The 17,366-nt window shown below is 38.5% G+C and overlaps 1 protein-coding gene across 2 annotated transcripts in view; it reads left to right on the plus strand.

Annotated features, from left to right (window-relative positions):
- The window catches only part of LOC139934975 (ribosomal biogenesis factor-like), an 84,837-nt gene that overhangs the window by 56,898 nt on the left and 10,573 nt on the right, over positions 1 to 17,366 (plus strand). For both annotated transcript variants that reach the window (XR_011785745.1, XM_071929408.1), the window contains exon 4: positions 2,643 to 2,759. Coding sequence is in view for 1 of the 2 variants with exons in the window: in XM_071929408.1 (XP_071785509.1) it covers positions 2,643 to 2,759 (117 nt within the window). In the remaining variant the exon portion in view is untranslated. The remainder of the gene's footprint in view (positions 1 to 2,642; positions 2,760 to 17,366) is intronic.

Consider the following 17,366-nt stretch of genomic DNA (forward strand, 5'->3'; position numbering starts at 1 on the left):
TCAAACAGTTTGACCCCAGTGTAGTTTTTATCAAAGCCATTTGACATCCACACTTACAATTTTAAAAAATAGGCGCATGTTTTTTTTTTCTCGAAAAGAAAAGCATGCCCTCTTCCCCTTTCCAATGCCATCGTCAAAACATTTGTTGTCTTACCGTGAACAAATTACTGCAGTCTTTTATCAATTACCGGAGACTTTTTAAACAAGATTAAACTAAACTGACCGACAAGCTCTCTTTTAGTTTAGATATCACGGTGTATTAAAGACACTTGACACCTTTGGTAATTGTCAGAGACCAGTCTTCTCACTTGGTGTATCTCAATGTATGCACAATATAACGAACCCGTGAAATTTTAAACCCATTTGGTCGAAGTTCGTTATTTTAATGGAAGAAAAAACACCCTTGTTACACGAAGATGTGTGTGCTTCTCAGATGTTTGATATCGGGACCTCACAATCCATTTTTGAGGTCTCGAAATCAAGTTAAAGTATTTTTAGTGGAAAACTTTACTTCTCCTGAAAACTATTATGTTACTTCAAAAGGAGCCATTTCTCACAATGTGTTATACTATTGCTTGTTACTAGGTAAGTTTGTATGATAACAATTATTTTGAGTATTTATCAATAGTGTCCAGTTCCTTTAAATATTGTTCGATAAGGATTACAGCAGGACGGCTGTGTAGGAAACTTTGGCCCACTATATTTAGCTGTATCGCGTCTATTAGGATATCCTCATGCATCCTGAACAACTTCATTTCTGATAAAGTGTTTATTAACGACAAGGTTGCAGCGTTGGAATTGTTGACCGAGCATCTTGACCTATAGCCTACATAAAACTTCTTATGTGATAGGCAAGATGCATTGGGTTTAGGTACTGAGTAGTTTTGTTGTGACACTGCCTTTTTTTTTAACGCAAATATGATGAAATAATGTAGCTCAAAGACCTCTTAACCCTCAAGGCCGGACAGCTACTTGAAAAATAACTTCTTTCTCGAAAACTACATACATTACTTCAGAGGGAGCCGTTTCTCACAATGTTTTATACTGTCAACCTCTCCCTATTACTCGTTAACAAGAAAGGTTTTATGCTAATAATTATTTTGAGTAATTACCCAATGGTGTCCACTGTCTTTAAGTGTCTTGCCCAAGGACACATGTTTCATGACCGGGTATCGAACCCACGCTCTGCTGCTGACAACACCGGAGCTTGGGTCCGCGGACGTGGCATTGTGATATGAGGCGACCATTTAAAAATAAATGTACCAGGTTGTACCTATAAAGTGGGAACACCATCAACTATTTTCAACCTTGAATATATCAACTGTGAACAGAATGATTTGTAGCCAAATACCAATGGGATTATTTGCTGGGACATGGTTTTATGTGTAGGTAATCCAAAAAAAAAAATTGTCTAGACAAATCATTTTGACGAGACCGTAATACAAGCCGATCATTTCTTGCTGGGTGGTAGGAGATGTCAAAAGCAGTTTGACATTTTCAGACCACTATTTGTACTTTCAAAACTTTGCTTTGCCGTGGAACCTTCCTCGTGTTTCTTTAGCCCTGTTCATCACTTGTTAAAATACATAAGATATAATAAAATTAGGGTAGATGGCCTTTGCTTTCGATCCAAACCGGACCTACTTCAGAGGCAAAAAACAAGTACAAACAAATAAATATATCCATTTTAATAAAAACAAAGAGGGGAAAGGGATTAAGGGAAGGATCGAAGAATAAGCGGGACAATTATAGCCAATCAAAGTTTTTATTTCAAAAATAATTGGTATAGATAGATAGATAAATATACAGATAGATAAAATTAATGGTTTGTTAAAAACTTTCCTCGCAGCACAAAGGCTGAACTTATACTACAATTTTACATTCATTTAAAAATTGAGATGAAATAGGAGGCAATTAATAATAACAAAAAATGTGGAATAGTTGAGCCACTCCTCTACATTTACACTTTGGAAATTGCACATTGAAATTTAATAAATTTAACTCAAATATTGTGTCTGACAATAAAACAAAACAGCATAATATAAGAATTAATATGATATAATCGAGAAAAAGCGACAGACCATTTAAAAAAAATATTAACATCAATTAGATGAAAGCAGGCCATTAATTGTATTTGTATATGTAGGTTTATAGTTACACCCGACGGTAACTTACATGTATGAAACATTGTTTTGAAAGTTTAAAAAAATGTACAAGCAAGGAGACTGAGAGAAACAGGTCAAAAAAGCAACTCTTTAGAACCATATTACCCAAGAAAATAAATTGTAAAAGGGCCTACGATTTCAACAATGGCAAAAAGGTAGAAAGGTTCAAGTTGTTTAACCTCTTTGTTTTGGGGCAATGAAGCATAGTAATGTATAAGTGCATGTCTGTGTTTGTTTACACGTCAGCCGGTCAATTGACCACAACCAATTTGGGTGGCCATTTTTTCACCCAGAAATATTTTGTGTGCACGTCTTACGTCTATTCATCGGACTCGCAGTGGTTAAACACTATCAACATATTTTCATGTTCATTTCTTGTCACTTGAAGTTTTTTTTTTCTTCACATTATGAGGCTGCCCACAGCTCTGCTCTTTTAATGAAACTATCAATTTCTCTATTTGTTTCTTTTTCCACCAGTTGAATTTCCAGAACAGACAAAACGTCAGTAAAAATGATGAGAAATTCACAGATGTTCAGATTTCGTTAACTACAAGCAACAAATCGCAGTCAGCAAAGAAACCTGTAGTACAGAAGGTAAGAATAAAGAAAGCAAGTCTTAAAGACACTAGACACTATTGGTAATTGGGACCAGTATTCTCAGTTAGAGTATCTCAACATATGCCCAAAATAAACAAACCTGCGAAAATTTGATCTCAAGTGGTTGTCGAAATTGTGAGATAATTATGGAAGAACAAACACCCTTTCCACACGACGTTGTGTGCTTTCGATCAGATGCTTAATTTCGAGACCCCAAAATCTAATTTCGAGGTCTCAAAATCAAATTCGTGGAAAATTACTTTTTTCCCCGAAAAATATACGTTTAAACTTCAGAGGAAGCCGTTTCTCACAATGTTTTATATTATCAACAGCTCCCCATTGATCCTTACCAATAAGCTTTTATGCTTGAATTACTCTTATACTCTGAATTGTGAAAATGAATAGCTTAGGGGAAGGACGAAGTACAGCTGAAACCCCCTGAATTGGGAAGGGGTATGTTCAGCCCCTCTTGCTTGGTGCCCTCAACTTCTCTGTGTTATCCAGCCTTTGAAGAAATGACACAACAGGGAAATGAAATTAAATTGTAACAGAAGTGCTTGTCAGCTGGTGTGTGCAGTCAACATTATACAAGCAATGTTTAACAGGAACTGACATCATTATCATGGCGTCAAGACAGTTCCATTAGATTTAGGATATGACAGATTGTGTAACACCCTATGGGCTTGATTATTTAAGTCTAGTCCGTTGTGTGAGTGTTAGCTCATCATAAAAACAACCCAAACTTAGTTAACTTATTACAACAGTTATTCTCTCGATAACTAATAATATATGACCTTGTCATGAAGTTACTGTACATGGATTTAGATTTTGATCTTAAGCTTCCTTCCCCTTGCTCACGGGGTTGTCGAAGTAATTCCCCCTTTCGGGATATATATTAAACCTCGTTTGGACGCCGTCTCTCAATTGGTATTATCACAAGCTTGGTCTAATATTTTGAACAAAACGCGGTACCTGCTGCTTAAACAGGATTCGAACTGCCTGTAGCCAACGGGCTAGCGCGGTGGTTTATAGTGGTGAGACTTCTCTAGCAATGCGAAGGTCGTGGGTCGAACACCGCCTGTGTTTTTGTTTTGGTTTGGTTTTTTTCGAAAATTTCTGAGTATACAGTGCTTTACTACACATCGATGTAAGGGATAACAAATATTCTTTATCCCCGAAGCCACAAACTGTATTCTTATAGCCAAACATAACTCTGTACACAGGTAACGAGAAAGGGATATTTAATCCCGAAGCAATTTCTTTAAAGGTTTGGGAGATGAAATGCTTAAAGGAACACGTTGCCTTGGATCGGACGAGTTGGTCTATAAAAAGCGTTTGAAACCGTTTGTTATGATATGTATATGGTAAGAAAGATGTTTTAAAAGTAGAATATAATGATCCACACAAGTATCACTCAAAATTGCACGGTTTTCTTTTTACGTCGCGAACTATCACGGTCGGCCATTTATAGGAGTCAAAATTTTGACTCCCATAAATGGCCGACCGTGATATACAACGAGGTAAGAAGAAAACCACGCAATTTCGAGGCATATTTGTGTATATCATTGTATTCTACTTTTACAACATCTTTCTACCCATATGCATTTTATAACAAACGGTCACAAAACGCTTTTCAAAGACCAACTCTACCGGTCCAAGGCAACGTGTTCCTTTAATAGGAGTGACATAGCAATGCGGTCTTGTCAAACCCTTTTTACTCTGTTGGGAATTTGACTAAATATGATGGATTGCTTCTCCTAACGAACTGACATTGACGGATGACCATTTTGTAAAACAACCATTGAAGTCATTCAGTCAGAAGTGTCTTTTATTTATGAAATAAAAACTAAATTTTCCAAATGAACCTTGTGTGTTCCTACTTACACTTCATTGAAAATGAAAATCTCATTCATACTATTGGTAAATTGTTGACTTTGTAAGAGTACAATAATTTCTTTATCGGAACTCGTGTTGTGCCTGGAAGGAGAGCTCAGATTGGGTTTTGACCGAGAAGGTTCCACAAGTCCAACTTTTTAAATAATTTAAAAATATGATAGTCCTTTAAAGACAGTGTCCATGGACACTGTTGGTAATTGTCAAAGCAGTCTTCTCACTCTGTGTGTCTGAACATATGCATAAAATAAGAAAACCTGTGAAAATTTGAGCTCGATTGGTCGTCGACGTTGCGAGATAATAATGGAAGAAAAAACACCCTTGTCACACGAAGTTGTGTGCTTTCATTTCAGATGCTTGATTTCGAGACCTCAAATTCTAAATCTGAGGTCTCGAAATCAAATTCGTGGAAACTTACTTTTTTTCTAGAAAACTACGTCACTTCAGAGGGAGCCGTTTTTCACAATGTTTTATACTACCGACCTCATAAGGTTTTATGCTAATACAAGGTTTTGTGCTAATACATATTTTTTAGTAATAACCAATAGTGTCCACTGCCTTTAAAAATGTTCCTGTTTAAACTCACTATTTAAGCTGACAATTATTTACATACTTCATAATTATTGCTAAACATTACATTACAGTGGCAGAACAAGTAATGTAAGAAGTAACCATGAATCCAGTTTTACGAGACAGAAACTAAAATAAGTATGGGGCATCTTCTAGAATTTGATTGCTTTGTGTCATTTCTGTTTGCAAGTTGTAGTTGATAGAGAGAAGCTATTCGTTGTCCCTTGTGTGCCAGTTTCTGCATCCCATATGCAACTTGGCTTTGTGCCTAACGATATTTTTCAGTGTTCAAGGCACTGAATCCGTTTGATTGTTTTACTGATGTTTATAAGTAAGAGAATCAATGTGTTGTGAAGAGGTTTTCAACTAGTGGTTTAAACCAAACGAGGCCTGGTTCTTGATAATATTACCGAGACGAAGTCCAGGTAAATTATCAAGAACCAGGCCCTGGCGGGTTTAAACCACTAGTTGAAAAAAACTGATTCAACACACTTGGATTCCCATTCATAAATACCTTTTCGGTCAAAAACACATGTTTCAACACTTTTTACTGGTCATAAACAAAGGTTTATACACACCCACGTGACGCGCTCTCCACCAATAGGATTAGCGTTTTTATGAATGCAAATATAAACAACACAACTAACCCGTGAACAATTAATTTCAAAAGGTCGCGTTTTTGAGACATCGCTGACTCCACACCTTAACCTTCTGCTTGTCTTAAACTCCTCATAAATACCAGAGTGTGTTTTCCTGAAATGAAAAATGACTTGTCATTTTAGCCATGAATTATGCAGTTCCTTGTTTGAACACGTATTCATTATGTCCGATGCGTTTAATTTGTAATTGATTGATACATGTAATAACTCCAAGGCTGTACAACACCTGTGTTGTTGCATAGCGAAGGACGTGGTCTTGAGTAAAATTGCTGAACAGCATTGGTTTCAGGGTGAATATTTAGTCCTGTTTATATTGGTATGCAGAAAATGTGATCACCTTATGAGCAAATATTTCCTTGTGAGTTAAACGCAGTGTACACTTAATTGGTAATTGTCAAAGACTAGCCTTCACAGTTAGTGTATCTCAACATATGCATAAAATAACAAACCTGTGAAAATTTGAGCTCAATTGGTCGTCGAACTTGCGAGATAATAATGAACGAAAAAACACCCTTGTCACACGAAGTTGTGTGCGTTTAGATGGTTGATTTCGAGACCTCAAGTTCTAAACTTGAGGTCTTGAAATCAAATTCGTGGAAAATTACTTCCTTTTCGAAAACTATGGCACTTCAGAGGGAGCCGTTTCTCACAATGTTTTATACCATCAACCTCTCCCCATTACTCTTTACCAAGAAAGGTTTTGTGCGAATAATTATTTTGAGTAATTACCAATAGTGTCCACTGCCTTTAACAAATGCATGAGTGGCCGTTTTGCTCGTCGAGAAGGTCTTTGTCTGTTGGGGGCAATTCTGGTTAGTTACCCCCCCCACCACCACCACCACCCCATTTCAAAATACCTGCTGGAATTGACTGCTGAAGGCTGGCCTTTCCTAGATGTGGTTTGCATATAATACTTTAGTGGCTGAATTGGGCATGATGACCGATGACTCCGATGACCGATTGAGCCTAAATTTTCACAGGTTTGTTATTTAATATATAAGTTGTGATACACAAAGTGTGGGACTTGGATAATACTGTTTACCGAAAATGTCCAATGGCTTTAACCTCTAGAACCCATGACTGCGTGGGTTTTCCCCTGGAATAATTCTCTGGGGTTTTCCTCCCATATACAAAACTACAACTTTCTTCCTTGTCTTTTCTCCAACAAAAAAATGAATGAAATGAAATGAAATAGTCAGGAGCAATCTTTTTGTTTCTTTAAATTTTGCTCCCTGTTTGGTATCACCAAATGGGCCACATCTTTATACGCGTGCCACCCTCATTGTTTAAAGTAGCCTAAAGTGATAAAGTGGCTTCTAAAAAGTAAAAGGGCAATAATGAGTGAAGCTTTTAGCGTAAGTGGTCCCAAGAGACCATAAGTTGGAGTCAATTGAGTTTATCAAAAAAGTACATCATTTTTTTTTTTGAATGCCTCAATGATTTCAATATTGTATAGGCCTAGATGAACTTACTTTGAGTACATTTCGTGATTGGCGTTTTTATTATTTGTTACTTTATAATTGTTTTGAGAGATCGCCTCTCATCACATGAGGGATACACTGAACTGATTTGGGCCATAGACCCACATCATCTGTTAAAGGGTTGTTGTCATCACTACTTGGGCTGAAACAGGGTTACCCCCTTCACAGTCCGTAAGGAGGCATGGGCAACCACTGGCTGGGAGAGCAGAATGCCTTACCTTACTGTAGTAGACTACTCCTAATATTTATAAGTACTTGGAACACTCAATCGTATTCGTAATTCTGAACTTCAAAGCATTTATTGTGAGCTGAACAACATTCCGTGTTGGTGTTTACTGACATGTAAACGTGAGCTAAACATGGCGGCGCCCAGTTCGGGTTACGTGACGTCACTTAACAACCATTAGACTTGTGCAAGTCCCAACATAAATACATTACACTTACCAACTGTTTACGAAGCAAGTATAGTTACGTGCCTTGCTCAATGGCACAAGTTTCATGACAGGGTATCGAACTCACGTCACACTTTCTAAGTGACGCCCAGAGCCAACTTCAATTCAGTCGGTTTTTTTTTTAAATAATTTTCCTCGCCGATTGTCGACATGAGGCAAGGTTGTGTCAAGGCGTCCACATGGCTGGATTTGCCCATATTGATGATGTTTCCCCCCTCCCTTTACAGAGTGTGGGTGGAAGAGTTTCCGTCTCCTGTGTTTATTTTGAAAAATTCAAATGAAAAGGATTTGTGTGTGAGTTACATGTAAAAAGAACTTGAATGCATTTCGGCCGTGCATTCAATGCAGAATGTATATAATCACTTGGTAAAAAATATTTTCCATTTCTTTCTGCGAGGTCCAGATTTCCACTCATGATGTCTTTATTCTGCGACAATCTCATATGCATCCATATAGGAAATCACTTTGCGTTTACATACAGCAGCTGTACTGTTTCTATCAATCCCCTTCCTGGTACTCGGACCCTTCAAGGGTTCCCAAAGGAAGGGGCTCACAATCAATCAATTATCCGATGGAAGAATGATCACCACAACAATCAGTTCCAATAACCAATGGTTCTTCAACTTGGAGGTGGTCGGAAACTCAGGCTGTATAATGGACTCGTTGAGTGATCGTGCACATGTTGGTGCCTTTTGTGGAATTTTGATATTTTTTGTGCTATTCCAATATGTTTGTTTGGTTGTTGTCTTGTTTTGTTTGTGTGTCTCTTAGGGGTGATATCTGTTTACATTGCTGTTGTGAAATCCTTGATGCAAATTTTCAATAATCAGCATTTTTGTATAGTTTAGGCATCTTTTTTAATTTTTTTGTGTTGATTCATGTGTATGTATTTTTTTTCGATTTCTCTCTTTTGGGTTTTGTAACACAAATTAATTTTATCAATATAAACCACAAGGGAAACTGACTGGGTAAATTATGATTTTTTTGGGGGGTTGAACAAAGAATTAACAAGCGTGGGACTCGAATCAACGACCTCCGGATTAACGTGCCGGCGCTCTACCAATAGGGACACCGCCAATATAGGGCTAGATAGCTCAGTTGGTAGAGCGCCGGCACGTTAATCCGGAGGTCGTTGGTTCGAATCCCACTCTAGTCAATTCTTTGTTCAACCTCAAAAGTCATTTCACAAATTAATTTTGAAAGTTGCCCTTAGATTAGGAAGGTTTTCCCAGTCGTGTCCTCGTGGAGGCAAACCCCATTTAGTCCCGTTTGGCAGCAAACAATGCAAAAACTGGGGTCTTAAAGGCACTGGACATTATTGGTAATTACCTTAAAATAATTGAATAGCATAAAAATCTGTAATGAGCAATGGAGAAACAGCTTCCTCTGAAGTAACATAGAAAGAAGAATAATCTTCTCACTAACAAAAATGAATTAATTTCGAGACCTCAGCTGAGGTCTCGAAATCAAGTATCTGAAAGCACACAACTTCGTGTGACAAGGCCGGGTGTTTTTTTCTCCCATTATTCTCTCGCAACTTCGACGGACTATAATTGAGCTCAAATTGTCACAGGTTTGTTATTTTATGCGTATGTTGAGATACACCAAGTGAGAAGACACGTTTTTGACAATTACCAACAGTGTCGAATGTCTTTAAATTTGCCACCCTCGGTGTTGTTACATCAGATACCCATCAAATCAAATGTTACACTATTGGGTGTGAAAATAACACTCATTTCTGCCAAAACAATTTACATTTGTGTAACTTGCTATAAGACTCCCTCAGTCATGAATACCAATGTGTTTGCAGTGAAGGTTCAGCCCCTGTGTCTCCATAGAACTGTGACATTGGTCCTGGGAGCTGAAGATCATAAAATATTTACTGTGGTGTCGAAATCAGGTTTAACTTGTCAAATTGTTGTAGAATTTTGTTTTAACATGTAACACTTGTCACAGTATTTTATCTGAGAAAAAAAATCAATTCGTTCTGGACACAAAGTCTTGACCCATCTCCTGGAACGTTGTTCTGTTATCACGGTTCTATTGCATCAGACAAGGGGTCACTATGGGCCATGGACCATGGACCACTGTCTCTAAACCAATGCCCCCCTTGGGTTGTTCATTTGTAGAACCCTCCGGTGCCAGATTAAGAACCTGACTGGTTTAAGACAGGACACTGGATACTAATAGATAAAATATCATGAAAGGGGACTCATGCAGGTGCCCAGTTGGGAATCCAATTGATTCGAAGCAAAAGAGAAAGGGAGTTGTACACAGGTGGCCGGCTGTGGACCACAGGTTGGCCGTGATCATCAAACAATGGAATGGCCATTAATGATTCGAAGTTGAGCCGTTAGACCTTTGGTTTGGCCATGGTCCATTTCCCAGTGTATGTGGACCCTAGCTGTTGGTGTGCATAAATTATTCGAGGTTGGGCCGTAGTACCTTGATTTGCCAATAATCCTCAGTGTGGCTGTCCAATATGCCTTCAGGAACCTAGGCGTAAATGATTCGAAGTTGGGCCGTAGAACCTTAGGACCAATGAGGGAACCTGTACGTACATGGTTCGAAGTTGAGTTTGGCCATGATCTCCAGTGTATGTGGACCAATGGCTGTCCACTTAGGTACAAAATGCCACCAGGAACTCAGTGCAGCTCAAATGAATTAGGGAAATGCCCTGTAGCTACCCTGGAACTTGAATGATTAAAGATACGGTAGTAGGTTTCTTTTTAAAATCTCTAAATCCTATGTCTTTTTAAATGGGCCATACAAATAATATATTCAAGGTTTAAAGTTCCATTAATTTCCATTGTAGGGATATCATGAGAAAAATCTGTCAGATAAATTACAAGGCTGCCAACACAAAGAGATATGAAAGTGTACATCAAGTTTCATTGCCACTTAAGAATAAGTGTTACTCTAAAGCTGGTCACGGGGGCAGGTTGTGATTGAAGATAATAATTAAAGCAGACATTTCAATTGAGTAGTGAGGTGGGAAAGGAAGGTTTGGCAATCCCAGTAATTCATATACTGCATGATTGGATTGAGGAAACGGATTATTGCTCATGTCAGAGATTGAGTAGAAATTGGTTTATATAAGGCAGTGGACACTATTGGTAATTACTGAAAATAATTGTAAGCATTAAACCTTACTTGGTAACAAGTAATGGGGAGAGATTGAGAGTATAACACATTGTGAGAAACAGCTCCCTCTGAAGTAACGTAGTTTTCGAGAAAGAAGTTATTTTCCACAAATTTGATTTCGACACTTGAGATTTAGAATTTGAGGTCTCGAAATCGAGCATCTGCTGAAAGCACACAACTTCGTGTGACAAGGGCGTTTTTTTCTTTCACATTTATCTCGCAACTTCGACGACCAATTGAGCTCAAATTTTCACATGTTTTTTTATTTTATGCATATGTTGAGATACACCAAATGAGAAGACTGGTCTTTGATCATTACCAATAGTGTCCAGTGTATTTAAAGAAGTAAATTTCTAAAGTCCGTTCCAAAATCTCTAAAGTATATATAGTTTTGAGACACTTGTCCATGATCAAATAACCTCGAGGGACGTTTGCATTCCTGGTTCCATGTTTCAGTCTTTCGCATTCTCGAAGACGCACACACTGATGTGGAGGATCATGTCGGCCTGGGGCCAATTTCATAGAGCTGCTTAAGCAAACAAAATTGCTTAAGCACGAAATCGCTCGCTTATTTTACACATGTCACTGGCCAAAATTTCATGTCATTTACATTGCTTGTGACTGGTATTTTGCTGTTGTTTACTTAGCATAACAATTAAGTGGAGTCTTGGCCGTAATCTGATTTTAGTAAGCAAGGATTTTTTTCGCTTAAGCAAAACTTTGTGCTTATAAGCAGCTCTATGAAATTGGGCCCAGGACTTGCCCGTATGCACAGAGGCCTTGACCTTTGTTGCATTGGTCTTTAGCCTTCGTGCCCCTTACAAAGTTTCCCCATAGGTTTAATGTTTTCCTTTTGGAAGTGCCCCCTTTGCAGGGAAGGACTCTTCAGATTTAGATGTGGGAGGAAACGCCCAGAGAGTTATCCCGGGGAAAGCCCACGCAGTCAGGTAGGGACTGGAAATCAAATCCAGATAGTGATTGGAACCGGTGTGGCGGTTTCAACTTTCCGCTGTGTTCAGTTTTCCGAATGACCAAATACGGTAGCATTACGTCATGCGATGCCTGCGCACAGCAAGCGAAAGTTGTCCATTCATAGTGCCGTATTGAGTCATCCGTTACCCTCCGGTATAGCTGTCATGGCGGCGTCCAGGAGTCGAGTACAACTAGCGGCAAACGCGTGGATCGTATGAGTTGTTTTTTATGCAATCAGAGTGTGACCTTGCTTAAAGTTGTACCCATGATTCCCACATGAATACATGTGAAGATGGGGCAAGAGATTATGTGACTACACAGAAAAGAATCGTAATAATAAACAATTTGAGGGTCACTGCTGAGAGAACTACAGTACTCGCGGGGCGGTATCTGACAGGTCACCCGGAAAACTGAACACGCCGGAAGGCTAAAACCGTTCGAACAACGTGCTGATATGTCCGACTAGGTCACCCGGAAAACTGAACACGGCGGAAGACTGAAACCGCCACACCGGGATCTAGAGGTGGAAGGCGAGGAAAGATACCACTCTATACGCCGACTCAAAGTGCCCCTTTGCAGACCAAATCCCTGGCACGGTCGTGTCTCATATTCCTATACCCTACCCTATGTGCATCTTTTACCCGGCAATGTACGTTTTTCCCGGGACCCTGCCCGGGTTTCTATCAATTGATGGATGAAAGGTCAAATTTTCTCGGGAACTTTCCGGGAAATATGTGTAAAAGGGGCTAGCATTGGGGGTAAAATTGATGAAGGGTGCACTATTCTGTCCTTAATTTGGGTTAACAGCCCAAATCAGCCGGTGCGTTGGTTAAAGGTTTTAAGCTGATACAGGTTTTTTTTTTTGTTTTTTTTTTAATTATAAATAGAAGGAAATTTTTTACCAAATTGGTTTTCAAAGTAGGCCTATTAACTTCAATAAGCTCACATACAAAATTAAACAATGATGTTTGTTTTCCTTATTATATGAGTCATGTTAAGTATTTTTCCTCTCGAATCGTTTTGTGTTTAAATTTTCTGTAGGATTCCTGACTGGACAAGAGATACAGATGGGTCTTTGCGCATTCTGAGTAAACATAGAATGCGCAAGACCATCTGTATGTCTTGTTCAATCAGGAATCCTACATAAAATTTGAATACAAAACGATTTGAGAGAACACCCAGAATGCGCAAAGACGTTCATGTATAGGATTCGTCGACTCCTAAGAAACGCACTGGAGTTTATTGAGTTTACATGATCCATCACACCTGCCACTTATTTGTTATCAGTAATTACCAGCATTGGTAAATTAGAAACTTCGTCACGAGGTCAATAACCAGAGGTCAAATTCTCCTTTAACTGCCCCCCTAACACTCCATGGTTATTTTGCCAACTATGAAACAGTAACAGTTCGTAGATAATTTGAAGAGAAGTATAACCTGTTTCGCCTTAAACCCACATCCCTTATCAGCTTCCCCGCACAATACTTATCAAATTTAGCCAATTTCTGTGTTGAATTAGAAGTCAGTTTTGGAGGGGGCCGGAGGGGTGTGTTACTGATCTGAAATGATTTTGCTTGCGACAAAGAACTAGGCGTTCCTACTTGCTGTGGCCTACTATTCACAAGTTCATGACTTTAAAGGGGTCTGTTGGTAGGACAATAACCACCATGTCCACATATTTACATTAAACTTACACAGTTTGAAGATAGTAGAAAGCTTCCCTGAAAATATTACTTCCTGAGGTGTGAGAAATGAGTAAAACAATGTCATGAAAATGATTTTCGTCTCAGTGATCATGAGACGAAAATTATTTTAGCATGTAAAAACATATTTTCATGACATTGTTTTTACTCATTTCTCAAAAAGTACTGCACCTCATCAACTAAGATTTTAAGGTTGGATTTCTACTATTATTATCTTCAAACTGTGTAAGTTTAATTTAAATCTGTGGATATTGTGTTACAGAAAGTACCCAAATCCTTTAACTTGGGAGGAAGTACCGCAGATTTAGATAGTGTATTTAGTTTTGAGAAAAGTTATTGTATAGTTATGTAAAAAGATAGGGTGATATCAGTTGTTATGCCCCAAAAATCTGAATCTGAGAAGCGTTACTGACAGTGATGTTTCTCAGATTTTGTTTTTCTATTTGGGATTATTCTTCCTGCGTGGACATAATATGGGCTCGGGATTTTCGGTGATATTTAATTTTAAAGAACGCGACCAAAAGTACCCCAAAATCCTTTTTTTGGATTAAAGGGAAGGTACACGTTTGGTAATTACTCAAAACCAATATTAACTTAAAAACTGACTTGGTACCTAGCGTTGGAGAGCTGTTGATAGTGTAGTACATTGTGGGAAACGACTCCCTCTGAAGTAATGTAATTTTTTGAGCAAGAGTTAATTTTTCACTTAAATATTAAAAGACTTCTAGCTAGTTCGTCCAACAAGGGTGGTTTTTCTTTCATCATTTTCTCGCAACTTCGATGACCGATTGATCCTAAATTTTTACAGGCTTGTTATTTTATGCTTATGCAGGGATACACCAAGTGAGAGCACTGGTCTTTGACAATTACCAAGTGTGTCCAGTGCCTTTAAAACAATTAAACGGTTCGAAAATCCAAAGATAAACTTTGCCTTTAATCTTGAGACCAAAATAACTAGCTTCTTTCTGAGGCCTACATGTACATGTGTAAATTAACCAATTACCAACAGCGTCATTCAATAGAAGTAACACCTGACACACTTTTCAATATAGGTATTTAATCTAATTAAATACAACAGTATCGGTCTCTTTTTATGTTGGTTTAGCAGCCAAGGTTCATTATGATGTGTAATACAGTACGTGAGTGAAACGGACGATGTATGACTTTTCGTAAATGGAACTTCGGCAAGGTTTGAGGGCCAGTGGTGGCGCTATAGAAAAGGGGATGGTGATGGTGGGTGGCAGGGCCAGTGGTGGGGCTTTAGAAAAAAAGGGGATGGCGATGGTGGGTGGGCATGTAGAGCAAAACATACCCACCCTGGGCCGCACACATAAGGTAAACACCAGGGCAATATTTCATAGAGTTGCTTAGCACAAACTATTGCTAAGCGTGAAATTTCTTCCTTGATAAGAACAGGATTACCAACCAAATTTCCATTTGTTGCATATTGCTTGTTACTGGTGTTCAGCTGTTGTTTGCTCATCTTGATTCTTGAAAATCATGTGGAAATTTGGCGGGTAATCCTGTTTTTATTGAGGCAGAAATGTCATGCTAAGCAAATGTGTGTGCTTAGCAGCTCTATGAAATTGGGCCCTGTAGTCGTGGACCCTCCCTGGTTCAACTCTTTGTGATAGCAACCGTGGACCCCAATTGTATTTCTTTGTGATAACAACCGTGGGCCAATTGTCCCTTTTGTTACAGGTTCCAGGTTTGAATGTGGACACAAACCCACCCCCATACACACCCAACCTTGAATTGTGGATTCCGCTATGTTGCTTTTTTTATGATCTTTGCTAAAGAATTTCTCTTCAAGATACAAGTTGACCAAACTGAGTTTGATCAGCGCAGAGCCATGAAATTGGGCCCTGGGCCCAGTTTCATAGAGCGGCTAAGCCGGTCGAAAATTTACCTAGCATGAAATATTTTCCTTGATAAAAACAGGATTACCAACCAAATTTCCATGTGTTGCATATTGCTTATTACTGGTATTCAGCTGTTGTTTGCTTATCCTGAAAATCACCCGGAAATTTGGTTTGTAATCTTGTTTTTTTATCAAAGGAAGAAGTTTCACGCTAAGCAAATTGTTGTGCTTGGCAGCTCTATGAAATTGGACTCATATTTGATATGCCCAAATTCATAAAGTCGTTTAGCAGAAAACATTGCTCAGGGATGTTTCTTGCTAGCCTAAAGTGGGTGTGGCACCCGTCAGCAAGATTTGTCTTGGTTTAGCAAGTTTGCGTTCTGACAGACTTTATGAATTATGGCCTCAAGTGTTTAATCGTGGAAGTGCTGGTTTTTGTTTTGCACTCCTCTGATTCTCAAATGAAAACCCCTTTCTAATTAATCTCATGGAGTTCGCGATATCATAATTTTCACTCTGGTTCCATGGTCCGTCAAATTGTACTTCATAGTTGACCTTCAGGCAAGTGTTGAATACACATACTACAATTTGCAAAGCAAACATTTTGCTTTCTTGTTTGTTGATCTTGCCGAGCCAGTGGCCATAGTTATGAAGTTTTAGAACGCAGAAATGCACAATGCCTCCGGTAATAGAAAAGAAGGTAAACTATAGTGATGTGTAGCATGGATATATACACCTCCCCTAACTTGGCCCGGTCAAATTAATTTGTTTACTCAACCCATAATATGATATCTACGCTATTAGCAATAAGAGCTCTACGAAAACATGCCCCTAAAAAACGCTCAATTTAACCCCTTAAATAAACTGACAACTTTTCAACGTGGGTTGGCGAACTTTTGCTCTGTGGTGGGCATAAAAGCATTTTGTTTCAGGCGCTTGATTTTGAGGAACTGCTGTCAGTTTGTTGTTACCAAAGTTCTATAAAATACAATAAAAATCCAGATGAAAGCCATTGGACACTTTAAACAGTATTGTCCAAAGGCCATACTTCGTGTATCACAACTTATATATAAAATAACAAACCTGTGAAAATTTAGGCTCAATCGGTCACCGGAGTCGGGAGAAAATAACGGGAAAACCCATACCTTGTTTCCGCACGTTTCGCCGTGTCTCGAGAATTGATAATTGTTTCAATGTTTTCTCAAAATATAAAGCATTTCATGGAATAATATTTCAAATAATAAACCACAAGGGAAACTGTCTGGGTACATTTTTAAATGATTTTGGGTTGAACAATATATAATATTTCAAGAGAAGTCTTTCACCATTACCTACTGTAAACCCTGTAAACCCTGTAAGTTATTTGTAAATCTGTGAACTTTTATTTTGTTTTCTATTCCGAAAGTGTATAACGGCTTTAAAGACAGTATACATTTGGTGATGACTCTGAAAATGATGGCAATAAAAACTGACGCAGCCTTGGATAGATGATGTATTTTGAGAAACATCAAATACCACTCTAGAAGTACTGCGGTTAAAGACACTGGACACTATTGGTAATTTTTCGAAGACCAGTCTTCCCACTTGGTTTATCTCATCATATTATGCATAAAGTAACAAAGTGGTCGTCGAAGTTGCGAGATAATAATGAAAAAACCTTGTCACACGCAGTTGTGTGCTTTCGGATGCTTGCCAAAATTATTTTGTGACTTCTCAAAAACAAGTTTAGTGTAATTCTGTGGACATTTTGAAAAAGTGCCCAAATCCTTTAATCCCAGCCTAGATAAAGAGGGTCTACTTTTACTTTAAGATTGTTTGGAGAAAATATTTGGGTTGTTACCTGACACCTGGTACTAGCCCTACATGTAT

This window comes from Asterias amurensis, chromosome 3 (genome assembly GCF_032118995.1).
Source record: "Asterias amurensis chromosome 3, ASM3211899v1".
Lineage (NCBI taxonomy): Eukaryota > Metazoa > Echinodermata > Asteroidea > Forcipulatida > Asteriidae > Asterias > Asterias amurensis.